The 19535-nt window shown below is 53.9% G+C and overlaps 1 protein-coding gene across 1 annotated transcript; it reads left to right on the top strand.

The window, feature by feature from the left end:
• Positions 1–8228: 8228 nt before the first annotated feature.
• PGC (progastricsin) lies at positions 8229–15406 on the top strand. The gene is made up of 9 exons (XM_077789025.1): positions 8229–8284; positions 9471–9624; positions 10712–10829; positions 12094–12212; positions 12406–12605; positions 13608–13730; positions 13843–13993; positions 14562–14660; positions 15254–15406. The coding sequence occupies exons 1-9, from the start codon at positions 8229–8231 to the stop codon at positions 15404–15406; spliced, it is 1173 nt and encodes a 390-aa protein (XP_077645151.1).
• Positions 15407–19535: the final 4129 nt, after the last annotated feature.

Raw genomic sequence — 19535 nt, 5'->3', positions numbered from 1 at the left:
AATAGGGAATATCCTCCCCCTCCACAGCAGAATCCCCACCCTTGGTGGGTACCATAAATCTGCCTTTGGCTTTCAGGGATCCCTCCTGGGCTCTGTGCACCCAGCTGGGTAGGGAAAACCATCCCAAACCTGCTCGTGTTGGTCCCCGAAGCTGAGGGGACACTCTGAGCTCTCCTCCTTGATTTATTAAAAAATACGGATATTGATCTAGTACCGATATCCAACTGTGAGGGACAAAAACTCTCTGACAGTTTAAAGTTAGAAAGTGTATGTTTACAAAGCTACAATTTCTGAATTATTAAAGAAATACGGATATTGATCTAGAACAGATACCCAGCTGTGATGGACAAAAACTTTCTGACAGTTTAAAGTTACAAAGTGTGTGTTTATTGTGTTTATTGTGTTTATTGTGTGTGGGATCGCTCCCAAATCCACACCGCAGCTTCCAGGTGATTGCAGAGTCTTTTTATCCATACAAGTATTGAATACCCAAAATACAAATACATATTCATCATTTTGGTACATCCCATTCCCCGCTTCATTATTTCAAAAGCCATTAAGCATTCATGGTTTGTTCTTTGAAATGGGTCGGTGTCCCTTTCATGGGGAGGGGTCCCAAAATGAGGAAGTCAATGAAGTCTTCCTCCTTATGACCTTTCTACCTTTTCAATGCCAATCTGACAAATGAACTCTAGGTAGAACTCCCATTCCTTGTCTTCAATTGGTTTCAGAACAGAGGAGGCCACAATTGTCTTATGTTCCTAAAAGCTATTTATCAATTTATATTCTTCATTATAAACCTAGCTAACTCAGCATTATGCTGACAAGCAATCAATTATTAGTTACCTACTAACTCCTTACTTCATCAAGGCCTACTCATTTATTATTATTATTATTATTATTTTAATTAACTCTAGCAAGGCTTATTTCTAACTAAAATCTTAGCTCCTCTAAAATCTCTAAATTCCTTAAAGTTTACATTTCATCCTCTCTGTCCCAAGCTCAGCTCGGTGTTTTGGCTGGAAAATTGAGGAAGGAGCTGCTTCGGTGAAATGTTTGCTGAGTCTTTGGCTCTCAAAAAGGGTTCAGGCAGCAAGATGAGGTGAATTTGGGTGGTGCTGAGCCCTGGGGGTGGGAGCTGGGCTGGAGCTTCCAGTGCTTGGCTTTGGGTGGCACCACTGGAAGTTGACCTGGGCTCCTTCCTCCAGCTGGAATTGTAATTTCGGGATGTCTCGCGAGCCGCCGTGGGCTGAGCAGAGGGAATGTCGCTGCCTCGACCTTTTGAAGAGGTTCTGGTTCGAGTCTGGGATAATCAATCAGGTTTTTCCCCCCAGTATTTCCTCCCTGCTGGGTGCACAGACAGATCTTCCCCCTCTTCCCCTTCCCAGGAACCTGCTGTGGAGCAGAGCTTCTCCCAGCCTCGCTGTCCTGTGGGAGGGTTTTTCCCCTCCTAACCCATTTCAGGAGCCTGGAATCCCTGTGAGCTCTGCCTGCCCTACAGGAAGGGGAAAGGGGAGGTGGTGGAAGTTAAAGGATCAATATTTCTGCAGAGACTCCAATGTGTTTGTTATTTCTGAGGAATTCTTGTTTTTCTTACCTCAGCCGTGCTGTTCACTGACAGAAAAACCAAACCAGGGGTGGCATTGCCAGCTCCCTGCTTTCTCATTGTCTCTCTGTGTGATGCTGCTCAGCCCTCCCAAGTGGAGGATCATTAATGAATGACTGTTAATGAGCCCATTTCCTAATTCCAGCCCCTGGGAGGGCTGCCCTCAGTCTTTCTGGGAATTTTGTCTTTCCCCCAAACTGGGCTGGTCTGGAAGTGCTGCTCAGAGGTGGCAGAACAGGTTTGGGCTCCTGTTGCTGGAGGTGAATTCATTTCTGAGAGCCCTGGCAGCTTTGAAGTCGGCAATTACAGGGCAGGGGATGGAAAAGGCTCATGGTAAAGATGGCATCTGATTTGTTTTCTGGATTTTTCCAGCTGAAAGGCCCAGATGCTTCAGCCTCACCTCAAACTCCTCCTGTCATTGTCACACGGGCTGGTGCCTTGGCCACGGGACATTTCTGAGGTGGCAGAGGAGCAAAGGTGCTCTGGGGACTTTCCTTTGGGTTCAAATCCAGGGAAATCAGGGAAATCCAGGCAGTGCCTCTCTGAAGAGCAGCTCTGTGGCCTGAGGGCAGCTCCTGCTTTGCCCTGAAACGTGGAACTGAACAGAATAAATGGAATGGGATGGTTGTCCTGGCTGGTGACCCACGGGGAGACCTTTACAAGGCGGTTCCTGGTGCTGCTTCCCCTCTGTCAGTTTGAAGCCATTTCCTTCATCCTGTCTCTCTATCCCTTGTCCAAAATCCCTCTCCAGCTCCCTTAGAGCCCCCTTTAGGTTTTGATCAGCAAGAAGCGGCTGATCCTCACTGGTTTGGGAGTTCAAATGCCTGACCTGGAGCCCAACCCTGTGTTTGCAGTTTATTTACCCATCTTTTGCTCGCAGGAAAAAGAGGAATCTTTATTTTGATGTGACGGAAGCTGTCCCTGTGTGCTGTGGCCTCTGTTTTGGAAACAAAACACTAAAAGTGGGTGGTGAAGGCTCGGAGTGCTTGTGTGGGTTCATAAACACAGCTGCTCCGGGGGCAGAGAATCCCAGACTGGTTTGGGTTGGAAGGAACTTAAAAATCCTCTCGTCCCACCCCTGCCATGGGCAGGGACACCTCCCACTACCCCAGGCTGCTCCCAGCCCCATCCAGCCCGGCCTGGGACACTTCCAGGGATCCAGGGGCAGCCACAGCTTCTCTGGGAATTCCACCAGCCCCTCCCCACCTCACAAGGAAGAATTCCTTCCTAATATCCAGCCTAAATTTCCTCTCTTTCAGCCTGAGCCCATTCCCCGTTGTCCCTCACTCCAGTTCCTGGTGAGCAGCTCCTCTCCGGCTCCTTGCAGCCCCTCCAGGTCCTGGAAGGGGATGTGAGGTCTCCAGAACCTTGCCTGCTCCAGGTTCCTCTGCAGGATCCCGGGAAAGGCGGTGGAGAGATGGAATTCCCTGAGCTGGAGCTGGGCCACCAAACCAACAGAGAAGAGAAACTGAAAGCAAAGCAGAGGGAATGCCCAGAGCCTGGCCCTGAGGGAAATCCCCGCTCCGCGCGGGATGAGCGGAGCTCTGCGGCTGGAAACCCCAAATCCGGAATTCCTGCTGGAGCAGCTCCCTCAGCGCTGCCTCCCTTCGGCTCCGGAGGTGCCAAAAATTGGGATGGGTGCTGCAAGAGGGCACCTTGCCCCCCGTGCCCCACGGCTCCGATAATCGTGCTCGCTTCCCGCCAGAATCCAAATTTTTTATCCAATAATCTCCAGAATCCAACCTTGCTGCCAGGGCTGCTCCGGGACAGCCTGGACATGCAGCGGTCTCGGTTTGAACAGCCAGGTGTGTGCTAAGGAAGGCAGGAGCCTCCCCTGAAATGGAAAATGTAAACCCCACTCTCCCTCTGAATTACTGTAATTCTGAAATTAAGGGGTTCTCGGGTAAAGATGTGGGAGCAGGAGTAACAGTTCTTTATCAGGGAAGAAAATAAAAACAAAATAAAAAATGCAGTAATGCAAAACAGCACTGACAGAGTCAGAGCAGGCACTGTCATGGTTGGGATGGAGACAATACAAAGCAGCACACTCCATTTTCAGAAGGCTTCAAACTGTTTTTATCCTAGCACACATTTTTTTTTATACATTCTTACAAAATTCCTATGTTTATTCATTGGTCAGAAAAGACAAAGTGTTCATTGGAATAGAGAACTGCAGGTTCCTCTTATTTCTCCTTCTTTCTTGGTTTCTGTGTCAACGACCTGGGTAGAAAATTCTTCCAGGGGTGAACGTGGATCCTCTGATCAAACTTCTCTGACAGAAATTGCTGTAAAACCCGAGCCCCTGTGGGTCAGGGAGGTGGCACAGCCCCATGCCAGGGGGGCTCAGCCCTGCTGCAGTGCCAGCTGTGCTGTGGGACTCAGGTTCAGCCAAAGAGAGAAATGAGAGTTTCCAGCCAGGCAGAGGCCTGGGAAAGAGCTGGAGAAGAATGTAAATAATTCTTTATCTCTCTTGTTGTTCACATTGTTTATAGTTCAGTTCTATCACTGTGTGTCAAGCACTTTACACCAATGGATTGGGTTGTTTTCACTTCAGGACCAATGGATTTGGTCCTTGTGGAGCTCTGTATAAAAGAGCGGTGTATTTTGAATAATTCAGAGTTTTACTCTCACTGCTGAGTCAAGTCTATTCATTCCCATCCTGCCTTGACAGTGACACTGTGCTTCTGCTGGAGCAGGATCCTGCACAAGGGGGGAGTTTTCCTCTGGAGCTCCAGGGCTGGGGGAGATGGGCCTGGGCTCCTCTGGGAATGCAGGGGGAAGGAAGCTGCTCCTCTGGGAATGCAGGAGGAAGGAAGCTGCTCCTCTGGGAATGCAGGGGGAAGGAAGCTGCTCCTCTGGGAATGCAGGGGGAAGAAAGCTGCTCCCCTGGGAATGCAGGGGGAAGAAAGCTGCTCCTCTGGGAATGCAGTGGGAGAAAGCTGCTCCTCTGGGAATGCAGGGGGAAGGAAGCTGCTCCTCTGGGAATGCAGAGGGAAAAGGCTGTTCTGGTATCCCAAAATCCCAGATTGTATCCAAGTAGGAATTCTTGGCTCCTCCCCTGGGTGGAGCATCTCCCCATGGGATGATGGAATTTTCTCAGCCATGCAGGGACACTCGCTGGCCATGAACAGAAGATAATTAATAATTAATGGCCCATTAAGAGAAGATAATTAATAATTAACAGTTCATTAACAGGAGAGATCTCCTGGAGGGAGGATTGGGTGTGGAAGAGATAAAGGAAATGCTCCATGAGCAGAGGAGAACTGCCCCAGCTCTGAGGGATGGCAGATGGAACACACGCCCGGCGCTCCCGAGGGAACGGAACCCGCGCTGGCACGGGATGCAGAAGATGTTTTTCCAAGAGCTGCCTCGCTTGGATTTGGGATGCGAGCAATCCTGGCGGAGCTCTGGAAAATACCTGAGTAACAGCCCCCGTGCCAGAAAATAGTTTGGTTATCACCAAAAAGGTTTTGGTTTGTTTGCTAGAGAATATTTAGATTGTGACCAAACCCATTTTGGTCCATTTTCTAAAGAGTATTTGGGTTATAACTCAGAATGTTTTGGTTGGTTGGGTGCTTGCTGGCTGTGGGAAACCCGGCCTTATTCTGGGTTCCCATGTGGTGGTGAAATTTCTCCTCCAACCTGTGATTCCAAAGAAAAACTGCACAGGTTCTTGCTGTTCAGTCTCAAGGCAGTTTATTGTGAGTTATCTAAAAGATTTTCTTCTGGGGCTGCTGTGGTTTGCTCACAGCTCAGGCAGAGGCACACACACACCCCGACATCCTCTCTGACCCCGACTGCTTCTTCTCTCCCCGCCAGGGCTGCTGCTGTCTTTTATATGGGACATTACATGTTACATGGTTACAGTTTTTCCCAATGCCTATTACCTATATTAAATGGTGATTTTCTATCTTTTATATGGTACATTACGTGTTACATGTTTGCAGTTTTTCCCAATGCCTATTACCTATATTAAATGGTGATTTTCTATCTTTTATATGGTACATTACATATTACATGTTTATAATTTCCCCCCAATACCTACTACCTATATTACAAAGTGCTTTTCTACTCTAAACCAATCTGTGAGTGCCAACATCACCAAGAACACGGAGGTGAGGAAGAAGAAGGAGGAAGAACAGGATCAGCCCACTTTCCTCCATCTTAGAACTTCTGACCCCCATGCACAAAGTAAAAACCCCTCCTGTACAGGTGCTAAAACCCCCCTGTACAATACTAAAAAAATTTCCCCTCTGTTTTGTAACTACTTTTACTATACTATCTAACCCTTTGTGACTGGTTGTTCCACCTCCAAAGTTGGTAACTCATTCCATGGTTCAAACCCAAAATCACAGCTGTTTGCAGCTGCCTGCCAGGGTCTAGAATGCTTCTGACCAGGGCTTGGAACCTCTAAAAATGTCTGAGGAACATTTTGAGTTCCAACAGTTGGTGATTTGGGAAGTGTGTGCTCGTGGTTTTTTGTTTTCACGGAAAAAGAAAGCACGAGGAGGTTTCTGACTTTCTGGGCTGGTGGGGAATGTGGAGAGTGGGTCAAACCCTGAGGGCTGCACCTTCCTGGGGGTCACAGCACCCACCTGGGTATGGGATGGGAATTGTGTGCTCCACAAAATAAATGGGAATGGGAAAACTGTGGGATTTCTGTCCAAACAGGGAAAGAGGAGCAGGTAGGGCATGGAAAGGAATTCATGTCCTTGAGTGAAGGTCTGGGATGCTGCTGAAGAGGAGGAGGTAGGACAGCTCTGGGGACCACCTCAGAGAAAACCAGGGAAGGAACCTGGGGACCACCCTGGAGGGAATGAGAGAAGGGAACTGGGACGTGGATCCTGGAAAAACTGAGAGAAGGAACCTGGGGGCCATCCTGGAGGAAATGAGAGAAGGGAACTGGTACCTGGATCCTGGAAAAACTGAGAGAAGGAACCTGGGGACCACCCTGGAGGGAATGAGAGAGGGAACTGGGACCTGGATCCTGGAAAAACAGAGATAAGGAACCGGGGCACCATCGTGGAGAAAGCAAGAGAAGGAACCTGAGGATCAGCTTGGAGGAAATGAGAGAAGGAACCTGGAGATCATCCTGGAAAAAGCAAGAGAAGGAACCTGGGGGCCATCCTGGAGGAAATGAGAAGGATCCTGGAGATCATCCTGGAAAAACTGAGAGGAGGAACCTTGGGACAACCTTGGAGGAAATGAAAGAAGGAACTGGGGACCATTCTGGAGGAAATGAGAAGGAACCTGGAGATCATCCTGGAGAAAGCAAGAGAAGGAACCTGGAGACCATCCTGGAGGGAATGAAAGAAGGAACTGGGGACTATCCTGAAGGAAATAAGGAGGAACCTGGAGATCATCCTGGAAAAACTGAGAGGAGGAACCTTGGGACCACCTTAGAGGAAATGAAAGCAGGAACTGGGGACTATCCTGGAGGAAATGAGAGAAGGAACTGGGGACCATCCTGGAAAAACTGAGAGAAGGAACCTGGGGACTATCCTGGAGGAAACGAGAGGAGGAACCTGGGGACCATCCTGGAGTAAATGAAAGAAGGAACTGGGGACTATCCTGGAGGGAATGAAAGAAGGAACCTTGGGACCACCTTGGAGGAATGAAGAGAAGGAACTGGGGACCATCCCGGAGGGAACACCAGGAGGAACCCGCTGTGCTCCATCTCCTTGCCGCGCGTCCTCTCCGCCTCCACACCCGCTCTGTGGGGCGGCGGAAGGAGGGCAGACAGGCAGACAGGCAGACAGGCAGACAGGGCAGACAGGCAGACAGGGCAGACAGGGCAGACAGGGCAGACAGGGCAGACAAGGCAGACAGGCAGACAAGGCAGACAGGCAGACAGGCAGACAGGCAGACAGGGCAGACAGGCAGACAGGCAGACAAGGCAGACGAGGCAGACAGGCAGACAGGCAGACAGGCAGACAGGGCAGACAGGCAGACAGGCAGACAAGGCAGACAGGCAGACAAGGCAGACAGGCAGACAGGGCAGACAGGCAGACAGGCAGACAGGCCGACAGGCAGACAGGGCAGACAGGACAGACAGGCAGACAGGCAGACAGGCAGACAGGCAGACAGGGCAGACAGGACAGACAGGGCAGACAGGGCAGACAGGCAGACAGGCAGACAGGGCAGACAGGGCAGACAGGCAGACAGGCAGACAGGCAGACAGGACAGACAGGGCAGAAAGGGCAGACAGGCAGACAGGCAGACAGGCAGACAGGCAGACAGGGCAGACAGGGCAGACAGGCAGACAGGGCAGACAGGGCAGACAGGCAGACAGGCAGACAGGCAGACAGGCAGACAGGCAGACAGGCAGACAGGCAGACAGGCAGACAAAGCCTTTCCGTGCCCAGCCCCGGCCGCGGGTCGCTGTGCGCTGCGGCGGGGCTGGCTCGGCTTCGGGCCAGCGCAGCCCCGGCCGCCGCTCGGCCCGATAAGCGCTGCCCTTATCGCCCCGGGCACAAAGCGGCCCCTGGGGCCGGGCTCGGGAGGTGCCAGGCGGAGAGCGGCACATCAGAGCCGCCGCTGCCTCCCGGGATAAAAGCGGCACCCGGGCGGCCGTGCCCGGCTGCTGCCGCCTCCCGAGCCCCGCACCAGGCTGCCCGGCACCATGAAGTGGCTCCCGGTGGTCCTGGCGTGCCTGCAGCTGGCGGAGGGCGCGGTCAGGTGGGTGAGAGGAGGAGGATGGAGAGAGGGGATGGGGAGCGCTGGGAGCGAGGAGATGGCACGGGTGGCACAGCCCGCGGCAGCTCCTGGGCATGGAGAGGTACTGGCCATGGAGAGGTCCTGGGCATGGAGAGATCCTGGGTATGGAGAACAGATCCAGGGGCATGGAGAGATCCTGGGCACGGAGAGATCCTGGGCATGGAGAGATCCTGGCCATGGAGAGGTCATGGGCATGGAGAGATCCTGGGTATGGAGAACAGATCCAGGGGCATGGAGAGATCCTGAGCACAGAGAGGTCCTGGGCACGGAGAGATCCTGGGCATGGAGAGATCCTGGCCATGGAGAGGTCCTGGGCATGGAGAGGTCCTGGGCATGGAGAGTAGATCCAGGGGCATGGAGAGATCCTGGGCATGGAGAGGTCCTGGGCATGGAGAGCAGATCCTGGGCATGGAGAGATCCTGGGCATGGAGAGGTCCTGGGCATGGAGAGCAGATCCTGGGCATGGAGAGATCCTGGGCATGGAGAGATCCTGGCCATGGAGAGGTCCTGGGCATGGAGAGATCCTGGGCATGGAGAGTTCCTGGGCATGGAGAGCAGATCCAGGGGCATGGAGAGATCCTGGGCATGGAGAGGTCCTGGGCATGGAGAGCAGATCCTGGGCATGGAGAGATCCTGGGCATGGAGAGATCCTGGGCACGGAGAGGTCCTGTGCATGGAGAGCAGACCCTGGGCATGGAGAGATCTTGGAACATGGACAGCAGATCCAGGGGCATGGAGAGATCCTGGAACATGGAGAGGTCCTGGGCACAGAGAGGTCCTGGGCATGGAGAGCAGCTCCTGGGATGTGGAGAGCTCCTAGGACATGGAAAGCATGAGATGCTCCACAGGATGTGGAGAGAAGCCTCTGGGGCATGGAGAGCAGATCCTAGGATTTGGAGAGCAGATCCTGGGATGTGGAGAGCTCCTGGGATATGGAGAACAGCTCCTGGGACGTGGAGAGCTGTTCCAAGGACATGGAGAGCTCCTGGAACCTGGGGAGCAGCTCCTGGGATGAGGAGATCAGTTCTTGGGGACATGGAGATCTCCTGTCACGACCCAAAGGATCCCAGAGAACTCAGCCTTTGAAAATGCTGAAATCTTCTCATTTCCTGCCATGTCCCGCCGTGTTTTGTCCCTGCCCGTGCAGGATCAGCCTGAAGAAAGGCCTGTCCATCCGGGACAGGATGAGGGCAGCCGGGCTGCTGGATGATTTCCTGAGGCGCCTCAGACACGATCCGGTGAAGAAATACCAGCCCGGGCCGGGTGCTGTGGTCCGGCAGCCCATAACGAACCACCTGGACGTGAGCGCCCCGCTGCCCATCCCATCCCATCCCATCCCATCCCATCCCATCCCATCCCATCCCATCCCGTCCCGTCCCGTCCCGTCCCGTCCCGTCCCGTCCCGTCCCATCCCATCCCATCCCATCCCATCCCATCCCATCCCATCCCATCCCACCCCACCCCGTCCCGTCCCGTCCCGTCCCGTCCCGTCCCGTCCCGTCCCATCCCATCCCATCCCATCCCATCCCATCCCATCCCATCCCATCCCATCCCATCCCACCCTGCCCTGCCCTGCCCCAGGACTGGCACCCTCCTGAGCCCCCAGAGAGAGGAACTGCTCCCCCCACTCTTAAATCACTTTTTCCATCCTTAAATAGTGTTTTCCCCATTCTTAAATCGCTTTTCCTCCATCCTTAAATGGTTTTCCCCCATCCTTAAATTGCTTTTTTCCCCATCCCTAAATTGCTTTTTTCCCCATCCCTAAATTGCTTTTTCCCCCAGTCCTTAAGTTGCTTTTCTCCCCACCCTTAAATCACTTTTTCCCCATCCTTAAATCACTTTTTCCTCTACCCTTAAATCGCTCTTTCCCCCATGCTTAAATGGTTTTCCCCCCATCCTTAAATTGCTTTTCCCCCGTCCTTAAATTGCTTTTCCCCCACCTTTAAATTTCCCCCCACTCTTAAATTGTTTTTTTACCCATCCTCAAATTTTTTCCCTCATCCTTAAATTGATTTTCCCCCCTACTCTTACATTTCTTTTTTTCCCACTCTTAAATTGCTTTTTCCCCCACTTTTAAATCGTTTTCCCCCCACTCTTAAATTGCTTTTCCCCCACTCTTTTAACTTCTGCTTTGATCTCTGAAGAAGTTGACCCCCAGCCCCAAAGAGCCAAAAAATTATTAATATTATTAATATTTAATTATATTATTATATTATTATATATAATTATATTAATTATTTAATTATTAAGATTTAATAATGACTTAAACCCCCAATAATTATTTACTATTTCATTTTTTGGGGGAAGCCTGCTCCTGCCTGGCTGGGGGGTGCCTGCTGTGTCCCTGAGCCCGTGGCCAGTGGAAATTCCCTGTTTTTCTTTTTCCAGTCCTCCTATTTTGGGGAGATCAGCATCGGGGAGCCCCCCCAAAAATTTCTGGTGCTTTTTGACACCGGCTCCTCCAACCTGTGGGTGCCCTCCACGGACTGCAAGAGTCCTGCTTGCTGTGAGTACCCCGGGCTGCTGTGGGCAATTAGTACTCATTAATTAGTGCCACTGTCCTGGTGCAGGGCAAATTTGGGGGAAGAACCCCAAAAAAGGTTCCTTCAGGAAAGCAGATTCAATTAGCACCTCCTAACCAGTTTGGGAAAGATAACACTTTGGAGAAAAAGTGGATTAAAAACTGTTTATTAAACCAGCAAAATTAAACAATATTAAACAATAAAACTTGTTGCTACTCCAAGAGAGAGATAAAATCGGAAATAAATTCCCTGAGTGGCAGCTGGGCTCACTCGGTCTCTGAAATGGAAATGCCCAGGCCCGGAGCTGCTGCTCTGCTGGTGTTCAGTCCAGAGCAGGCCCAAAAAAGGGAAAAAACCCCAGTGCAGGGAATTTCTGTGCCTCAGAAAGGGAAAAAAAACCACTCCAGGGAATTTCTGTGCCTCAGAAAGGGAAAAACCCCAGCAGGACCTGATCCCTGCAAATTATATCCTGGAATGAAATCCCACTGCAGAGCAGGACCCAATCCCCAGGAATTATCCCAGCAGTGAAATCCCAGTGCAGAGCAGGACCTGATCCCTGGGAATTATCCCAGGAATGAAATCCCACTGCAAGACAGGACCCAATCTCCAGGAATTATACCCAGGAATGAAATCCCACTGCAAAACAGGACCAAATCCCCAGGAATTATCCCAGCAGTGAAATCCCACTGAGGAGCAGGACCTGATCCCTGGGAATTATCCAGTGAAATCCCACTGAGGAGCAGGACCTGATCCCTGGGAATTATCCAGTGAAATCCCACTGAGGAGCAGGACCTGATCCCTGGGAATTATCCCAGCAGTGAAATCCCACTGAGGAGCAGGACCTGATCCCTGGGAATTATCCCAGCAGTGAAATCCCACTGAGGAGCAGGACCTGATCCCTGGGAATTATCCAGTGAAATCCCACTGAGGAGCAGGACCTGATCCCTGGGAATTATCCAGTGAAATCCCACTGCAGAGCAGGACCTGATCCCTGGGAATTATCCAGTGAAATCCCACTGAGGAGCAGGACCTGATCCCTGGGAATTATCCCAGCAGTGAAATCCCACTGAGGAGCAGGACCTGATCCCTGGGAATTATCCAGTGAAATCCCACTGAGGAGCAGGACCTGATCCCTGGGAATTATCCAGTGAAATCCCACTGAGGAGCAGGACCTGATCCCTGGGAATTATCCAGTGAAATCCCAGTGCCACCCGTGCCCAGGGCTTTTCCCTCTTCTCCCTCCCCCAGTCAACCACGCCAAGTTCAAGCCGGGTGACTCGGCCACCTTCAGCCCCGGTGGCCGGTCCTGCACCGTGTCCTACGGCAGCGGCTCCGTCACCATCGTGCTGGGCTGGGACACGCTGCGGGTGAGTGTCCCCCGTGCCACCCCTGCTGCCGTGTCCCGTCCCAGGAGGAGCCCCGGGGCCGATCCCGCGCTTGGACAAACCCCGGCAGCCTTCGGCTGGCTTTTCACCCAAATCCCGGGGGTTTTGCCCAATTTTCCCCTCTGCCTGGTGCCCTGCGGCTCGCCCGGCTGAGCTGGGTGCCCGTCCCCTGCAGATCCAGAGCATCACTGTCACGCAGCAGGAGCTGGGGCTCAGCCAGGACGAGCCCACCCAGCCCTTCTACTTCGCGGACTTCGATGGCATCCTGGGCATGGCCTTCCCCTCGCTGGCCGTGGGGGGCACGGCCACGGCGCTGGGGGCCATGCTGGAGCAGGAGCAGCTCGCTGAGCCCCTCTTCAGCTTCTACTTCTCGCGGTAAAAACCTTCCAGGGCGCTCTGCGCGTCCTGGTGTCCCCTGTGTGCCCGTCCTGGTGTCCCCTGTGTGCGTGTCCTGGTGTCCCCTGTCTGCACGTCCTGGTGTCCAAATGTCCTGGTGTCCCCTGTGTGCCCATCCTGGTGTCCCCTGTCTGTGCGTCCTGGTGTCCAAATGTCCTGGTGTCCAAACGTCCTGGTGGCCCCTGTCTGCATGTCATGGTGTCCAAATGTCGTGGTGTCTCCTGCTGCACATCCTGGTGTCCAAACGTCGTGGTGTCCATTGCTTGCACATCTTGGTGTCCCCTGTCTACATGTCCTGGTGTCCAAATGTCCTGGTGTCCATTGCTTGCACATCCTGGTGTCCCCTGTCTGCACGTCCTGGTGTCCAAATGTCCTGGTGTCCCCTACCTCCATGTCCTGATGTCTTCTGCCCACACATCGTGGTATCCCCTGCCTCCATGTCGTGGTGTCCTCTGCCTTCATGTCCTGGTGTCCCCTGTCTGCCTGTCCTGGTGTCCCCTGCTGCACATCCTGCTGTCCTCTGCCCACATGTCCTGGTGTCCAAACGTCGTGGTGTCCATTGCTTGCACATCCTGGTGTCCCCTGCTGCATGTCGTGGTGTCCCCTACCTCTATGTCGTGGTGTCCCCTGCCTACATATCCTAGTGTCCCCTGTCTGCACATCCTGGTATCCCCTGTCTGCCTATCCTGGTGTCCTGTGCTGCATGTCATGGTGTCCAAATGTCCTGGTGTCCCCTGCTGCACATCCTGGTGTCCCCTGTCTGCATGTCCTAGTGTCCCCTGCCTGGACATCCTGGTGTCCCCTGCTGCACATCCTGGTGTCCCCTGCTGCCTGTTCTGGTGTCCAAATGTCATGGTGTCCCCTGCCCACACATCCTGGTGTCCCCTGCTTGTCCCCACGAGTGTTCCTCGGGGACTGGTCCCTCTCCAGCCACGTTGAGCACAGGGATTTCTCTGCTGCTGTGACTCTGTTTTCTCGCAGCCACCCCACCTACGAGTACGGGGGAGAGCTCATCCTCGGGGGCATCGACCCTGGGCTCTTCCAGGGGGACATCACGTGGGCGCCGGTGACACAGAAGCTTTACTGGCAGGTGGCACTTGAGGAGTGAGTGCTGTTTGTGCCTCTGGCCATCAGCTGCTGCTCTGCAGGGCTCCAGGCTCGGTGCTTTGGCTTTAGGGTGCCCAAAGACACGTCCCTGTCCCCGCTGTCCTGCCAGGTTTGCCATCGGGCAGTCAGTGACCAGCTGGTGCAGCCAGGGCTGCCAGGCCATCGTGGACACGGGGACGTTCCTGCTGACCGTGCCCCAGCAGTACCTGGAGAGCATCCTGGAGGCCCTGGGAGCGCAGGAGACCAGCTATGGGGTGAGCGTGGGGACTGTGGGGTCTGGAGCAGTGGGGGAGCCCGCCTGGGGATCAGAGCCCTGGGCTCCACCAGGTCCCACAAACCTCACGTGGCACCTGCAGGGAAAGGGACTGCAGGGTGACGTCAGGCTGAGAAAGGTGGGGACGCTCAGCCTGGAGAGGAGAACGTTGTGTGGAAACCTCACAGCTCGTTCCAGGGTCTGAAGGGGCTGCAGGGAAGCCAGAGAGGGACTTGGGACCAGGGCCTGGAGTGACAGGACAAGGATGGGCTCATCCTTGGCAGGGATGGGCTCAGATTGAAAGGGAAGAAATTGAGGTTTGATACAGGGAAGGAATTTCCCAGATTTCCCAGAGCAGCTGTGGCTGCCCCTGGATCCCTGGGAGTGTCCCAGGCCAGGCTGGAGCAGCCTGGGACAGGGGAAGGTGTCCCTGCCACGGCAGGGGTGCCACTGGGTGACCTTTAAATTCCCTTCCCACCCAAACCATTCCAGGATTCCGCGGGGTGGCACTGCCAGGGGGGTGTTTGTCCCCGCTGTCCCCTCCCTGCCAGCCCGCCGTGTCTCTGTCCCCTCAGTACGCCGTGGACTGCAACGACACCCAGAGCAAGCCCCACATCACCTTCGGCATCGGCGGCGCCCGGCTCACGCTGCCCCCGGCTGCCTACGTCCTGAACGTACGTGGGGTGGATCCCCCGAGACCCCCCGAGACCCCCAGAGACCCCCTGAGATCCTGAGAGACCCCCCGAGACCCCTCGAGACCCCAGAGACCCCCAGAGATCCCCAGAGACCCCCAGAGATCCCCAGAGACCCCCAGAGATCCTGAGAGATCCTGAGAGATCCCCAGAGACCCCCAGAGACCCCCAGAGACCCCCAGAGATCCTGAGAGATCCTGAGAGATCGCCAGAGACCCCCAGAGACCCCCCCCCAGAGATCCCTGGAGATCCAGAGAGATCCCCAGAGAAGTGGGAACATCCCAAGAGTTCCTGAGACACTGGGAACATCCCAAGAATTCCCAAGGCACTGGGAACATCCTGAGGGTTCCTGAGGCACCGGGAACATCCCGAGAGTTCCTGAGGCACTGGGAACATCCCAAGCATTCCCAAAGCACCGGGAAGATCCCAAGGCACCGGGAAGATCCCGAGCATTCCCAAAGCACCGGGAAGATCCCAAGGCACCGGGAAGATCCCGAGCATTCCCGAGGCATTCCCGGGAAGAGCCCGGAGCTCCGTGGCCGGCAGCCGCGCTGAGCCCCGGTTCTCCCCCCCAGAGCAATGGCTACTGCACCCTGGCCATCGAGGGCACCTACCTGCCCTCCCAGGACGGGCAGCCCCTCTGGATCCTGGGCAACGTTTTCCTCCAGGAATATTACACCGCCTTCGACATGGCCAACAGCCGCGTGGGCTTCGCCCCGTCGGCCTAGAGGAAGAGAATTCCAGCCCCTCTCCCAGCCCATGAAGCGCCACGGCATTCCCAGGGATCTTCCCGCTCCTCTCCGACCCCATCCCTCAGGATCTGGGTGTCACCCTGAGTCTTAAGATTTTCTAAAGCCTTCTGAGTTTACATTCTTTTGGAGAACTTTCCCACACAATTTCTGTAAGCAACGTGTTGTTTACATTCTTTTATGGGGGTGGAGAAAACTTGATGTGCTAGTAATTTGTCCAATGTCTTTGGAGAGGTGGCCCCTTCACTCTCCAATCCAATGTCACCTTTGAGAAAATATAAAAGTCGGAGTCAGATATTAAACTTTCTTCTTTGCCTTGCAAATAGCAGATGGCTCACGTCGTGCTTTCACGTGTCCTATAGCGACGTCTGTGTGTGCAAATAAAAATCCCAAATAAACCATCCCAAATAAACCATCCCAAATAAACCATCCCAAAAAAAAACATCCCAAATAAACCATCCCAAATGAGCCATCCCAAAAAAACCCATCCCAAATGAACCATCCCAAATGAACCATCCCAAAAAAACCCATCCCAAATGAACCATCCCAAATAAACCATCCCAAAAAAAATCCCAAATAAACCATCCCAAAAAAACCCATCCCAAATGAACCATCCCAAATAAACCATTCCAAAAAAAAATCCCAAATAAACCAACCCCCCAAAAAAATCCCAAATAAACCATCCCAAATAAACCATCCCAAAAAAAACCATCCCAAAAAAAACCATCCCAAAAAGGTCTCCGAGCTCCTGGGTTTGTTGGGAGCAGCCTGAGGGGTTCTGTGTTGTCACCACTGGACATGAAAGGAGCACACAGAAGCTTGGTAAGATCAAAAGAGATCAAAAATAGCTGATTTTATTTCTGACTTTGCAATGGATAGAATCCCAAAAGTGGCGGTGGATTGGGGGATGGAATTCTCACCTCTCCGACCACACTGGTCAAAGCAACAGCCCATCAATTCTCTCCTCCCACGAAAAAAAGAACACAAAACAATCGTTCTTTACATTAACAGGGCGTGAAAACTCCAGCAGGGATACGTAAACATCAAAAAGCATAAAAAACTTTGGAAAGAACTTTAAAACTTAAAAAAAAAAACCAAAAAAAAACCCTTAACACTTTTAAAAATCAGAACAATTGGCTCACAATTCCTTGCTCCAGCTAGGTTAAGTGCTGGGATGAGCTCCAGGCCCTGGGATGGGCAGTGCCCACCTCAACCCTCGGGAAACCTCCCAGGGGAAGCCCCCGAGCTTCCCTGCACCTGGAAAAGCTTTGCCAAAGCCCTGTGGGGTATCCCAGTGGGATTCGGAGGCTGTGAGGGGAGTCACGGCACCCAAATAACCCCTGAGCCCCGAAATCCAGCTGTTCATCCTGGGAAATCTGTGCTGGAATAGCGGGAATTGGGAATTGGGGATGGGGAGCACCCCAGGGAGGGAGAAGTTGGGTGACCTCGCTCTTTCCCGGAGTTTCTCAGAAGTTCTTTATCACCAGAACTGAATCAGGCACCCAAATAACCCCTGAGCCCTGATTTGAGCTGTTCATCCTGGGAAATCTGCGCTGGAATATCGGGAATTGGGAATTGGGGATGGGGAGCACCCCAGGGAGGGAGACGTTGGGTGACCTCGCTTTTTCCCGGAGTTTTTTAGAAGTTCTTTATCACCAGAGCTGAATCAGGCACCCAAATAACCCCTGAGCCCAGAAATCCAGCTGTTCATCCTGGGAAATCTGTGCTGGAATAGCGGGAATTGGGAATTGGGGATGGGGAGCAACCCAGGCAGGGAGAAGTTGGGTGACCTCGCTCTTTCCCGGAGTTTCTCAGAAGTTCTTTATCACCAGAGCTGAATCAGGCACCCAAATAACCCCTGAGCCCAGAAATCCAGCTGTTCATCCTGGGAAACCTGTGCTGGAATAGCGGGAATTGGGAATTGGGGATGGGGAGCAACCCAGGCAGGGAGAAGTTGGGTGACCTCGCTCTTTCCCGGAGTTTTTTAGAAGTTCTTTATCACCAGAGCTGAATCAGGCACCCAAATAACCCCTGAGCCCAGAAATCCAGCTGTTCATCCTGGGAAATCTGTGCTGGAATAGCGGGAATTGGGAATTGGGGATGGGGAGCAACCCAGGCAGGGAGAAGTTGGGTGACCTCGCTCTTTCCCGGAGTTTCTCAGAAGTTCTTTATCACCAGAGCTGAATCAGGCACCCAAATAACCCCTGAGCCCAGAAATCCAGCTGTTCATCCTGGGAAACCTGTGCTGGAATAGCGGGAATTGGGAATTGGGGATGGGGAGCAACCCAGGCAGGGAGAAGTTGGGTGACCTCGCTCTTTCCCGGAGTTTCTCAGAAGTTCTTTATCACCAGAGCTGAATCAGGCACCCAAATAACCTCTGAGCCCTGATTTGAGCTGTTCATCCTGGGAAATCTGCGCTGGAATATCAGGAATTGGGGGAGGTGTGGCTGAAGGGGATGGGGAGCACCCCGGGCGGGGGGAGGTTGGGTGACCCTGCTCCTTCCCGGCATCCCGAGTGGTTTTTTAGGAATTCTTTATCAGCCCAGCTCGCTCCCGTCACGGCTCCGTCACCTCCCCGGGAAGGACACAAAGCGCTCCGAGCTCTGAGGGAAAATATTGACACAGGCTGAGCGCCCTGAGACAGGGCAGACAGCAGGGAAGGGCATTCCTCCTCCTCCTCCTCCTCCCTCTGGAATGGGAATTTTCTGCTGGAAGCAGGGTGGGGACAGGCAAAGGCTGCCCTGTCCCTGCTGCTCTTTGCTGTCCCCTTTGCTCCCTGCAGGACCTGCCCAGGCCAAGGCAGAGCCAGAACCTGGCGGGGATTTCCCGAGCTTCTGACCATTCCAAGCATCATTCCATGCCCGAAAGCTTGGATGGAAGCAGCCAGCAGGTCTGCAGGCACCTGGAACGTTCCCAGCAGCAGGAATTGCCATTTGCTGGAAAGGGCGGGTGTGGTTGTGCCGCAGTTTTCCGGAAAGTTGGAGCTGGGGGAGAAAAAAAATCCTTTATCGGGGTGATAAGGCCAGCGTTTGGCTTCTTATCAGATGTTTGGATGGAGGGCAGCAGGAAAGGGCACCGAGCTGGCCGTGCCCAGCCTGGCCACCGCCACCAGAGGTGACATGGGGGGCTGGCACTGCCCCTGCTGTGCCCCCGCTCCAGGAGGGGACCTCAGGTGGGTCTGGGGGCACAGGGGTGAGGATGAGGGGTCTGGGGATGTGGATGAAGGGTCTGGGGGTGAGGATGAGGGGTCTGGGGGTGAGGATGAGGGGTCTGGGGGTGAGGATGAAGGGTCTGGGGGTGAGGATGAGGGGTTTGGGGGCAGGTGGGGGTGAGGATGAGAAATCTGGGGGTGAGGATGAGGATGAGGGGTCTGGGGGCAGGCGGGGATGAAGATGAGGGGTCTGGGGATGAGGAGGAAGGGTTTGTGGGCAGGTAGGAGTGAAGATGAAGGGCCTGAGGGTGGGGATGGGTGGGAGAATTCCAGGCTGAGCCCTGGCTGGAGGCTTTGGAACCAGTTTGGAGCAGGAGGAGCTGCCTGTGAACAGCTCCAGGCTCCTTGGGGGGGTTCTTTTTTCCCAAGGGGGACTTGCTCACCTGTACCTGCAAATAAAGGAGGGATTAAATCAGGGATTAAAGCCAAAACTGCTCAGGCTGAGGAGAACACCCTGGGATTGTTCTCCAGGGGTAAAACTCCTGGCTGCAGCCTCCACGGAGGGTGGGGAGGAGGTATTTGAGGTGCTTGAGGTGCGGATGGCCCCCAGAGGAGCTGCTGGGTGCAGGATCAGATGGACTGGGATGGTGCAGGGTGCCCAGGGATGACCTGAAGCTGTCCTTGGGGTCCAGTGTGGGTGATGCTCAGGAGATGCAGGACATTACCCATGGCACGTGGCCACCTCAAAAATCCGCTGTTTCCAGCCCAACCTGCCAGCAGGACGATCCTGGCCACTGAAAGCCCATCCTGTGGCCACAGGCGGGGAGGTGACAGGGTCACCTGGGGACTCGAGGTGCCCCGGGGTCCCCACTGCCCCCTCCTGTTCCCAGTCCCTCCCACCCCAAATCTCCTGGCACGGCTTCCCTGGCACACCGCAGAGCCTGAGGGTTGGGGACA

This window comes from Lonchura striata, chromosome 30 (assembly GCF_046129695.1).
Source record: "Lonchura striata isolate bLonStr1 chromosome 30, bLonStr1.mat, whole genome shotgun sequence".
Taxonomy (NCBI): Eukaryota; Metazoa; Chordata; class Aves; order Passeriformes; family Estrildidae; genus Lonchura; species Lonchura striata.
This window is presented reverse-complemented; position numbering and strand designations above follow the sequence as displayed.

Coding starts and splice junctions, on each gene's coding strand:
- PGC (XM_077789025.1), top strand. CDS start 8,229: ATGAAGTGGCTCCCGGTGGTCCTGGCGTGCCTGCAGCTGGCGGAGGGC. Junction 8,285..9,470: donor CTGGCGGAGGGCGCGGTCAG/GTGGGTGAGAGG, acceptor CTGCCCGTGCAG/GATCAGCCTGAAGAAAGGCC. Junction 10,830..12,093: donor CTGCAAGAGTCCTGCTTGCT/GTGAGTACCCCG, acceptor TCCCTCCCCCAG/TCAACCACGCCAAGTTCAAG.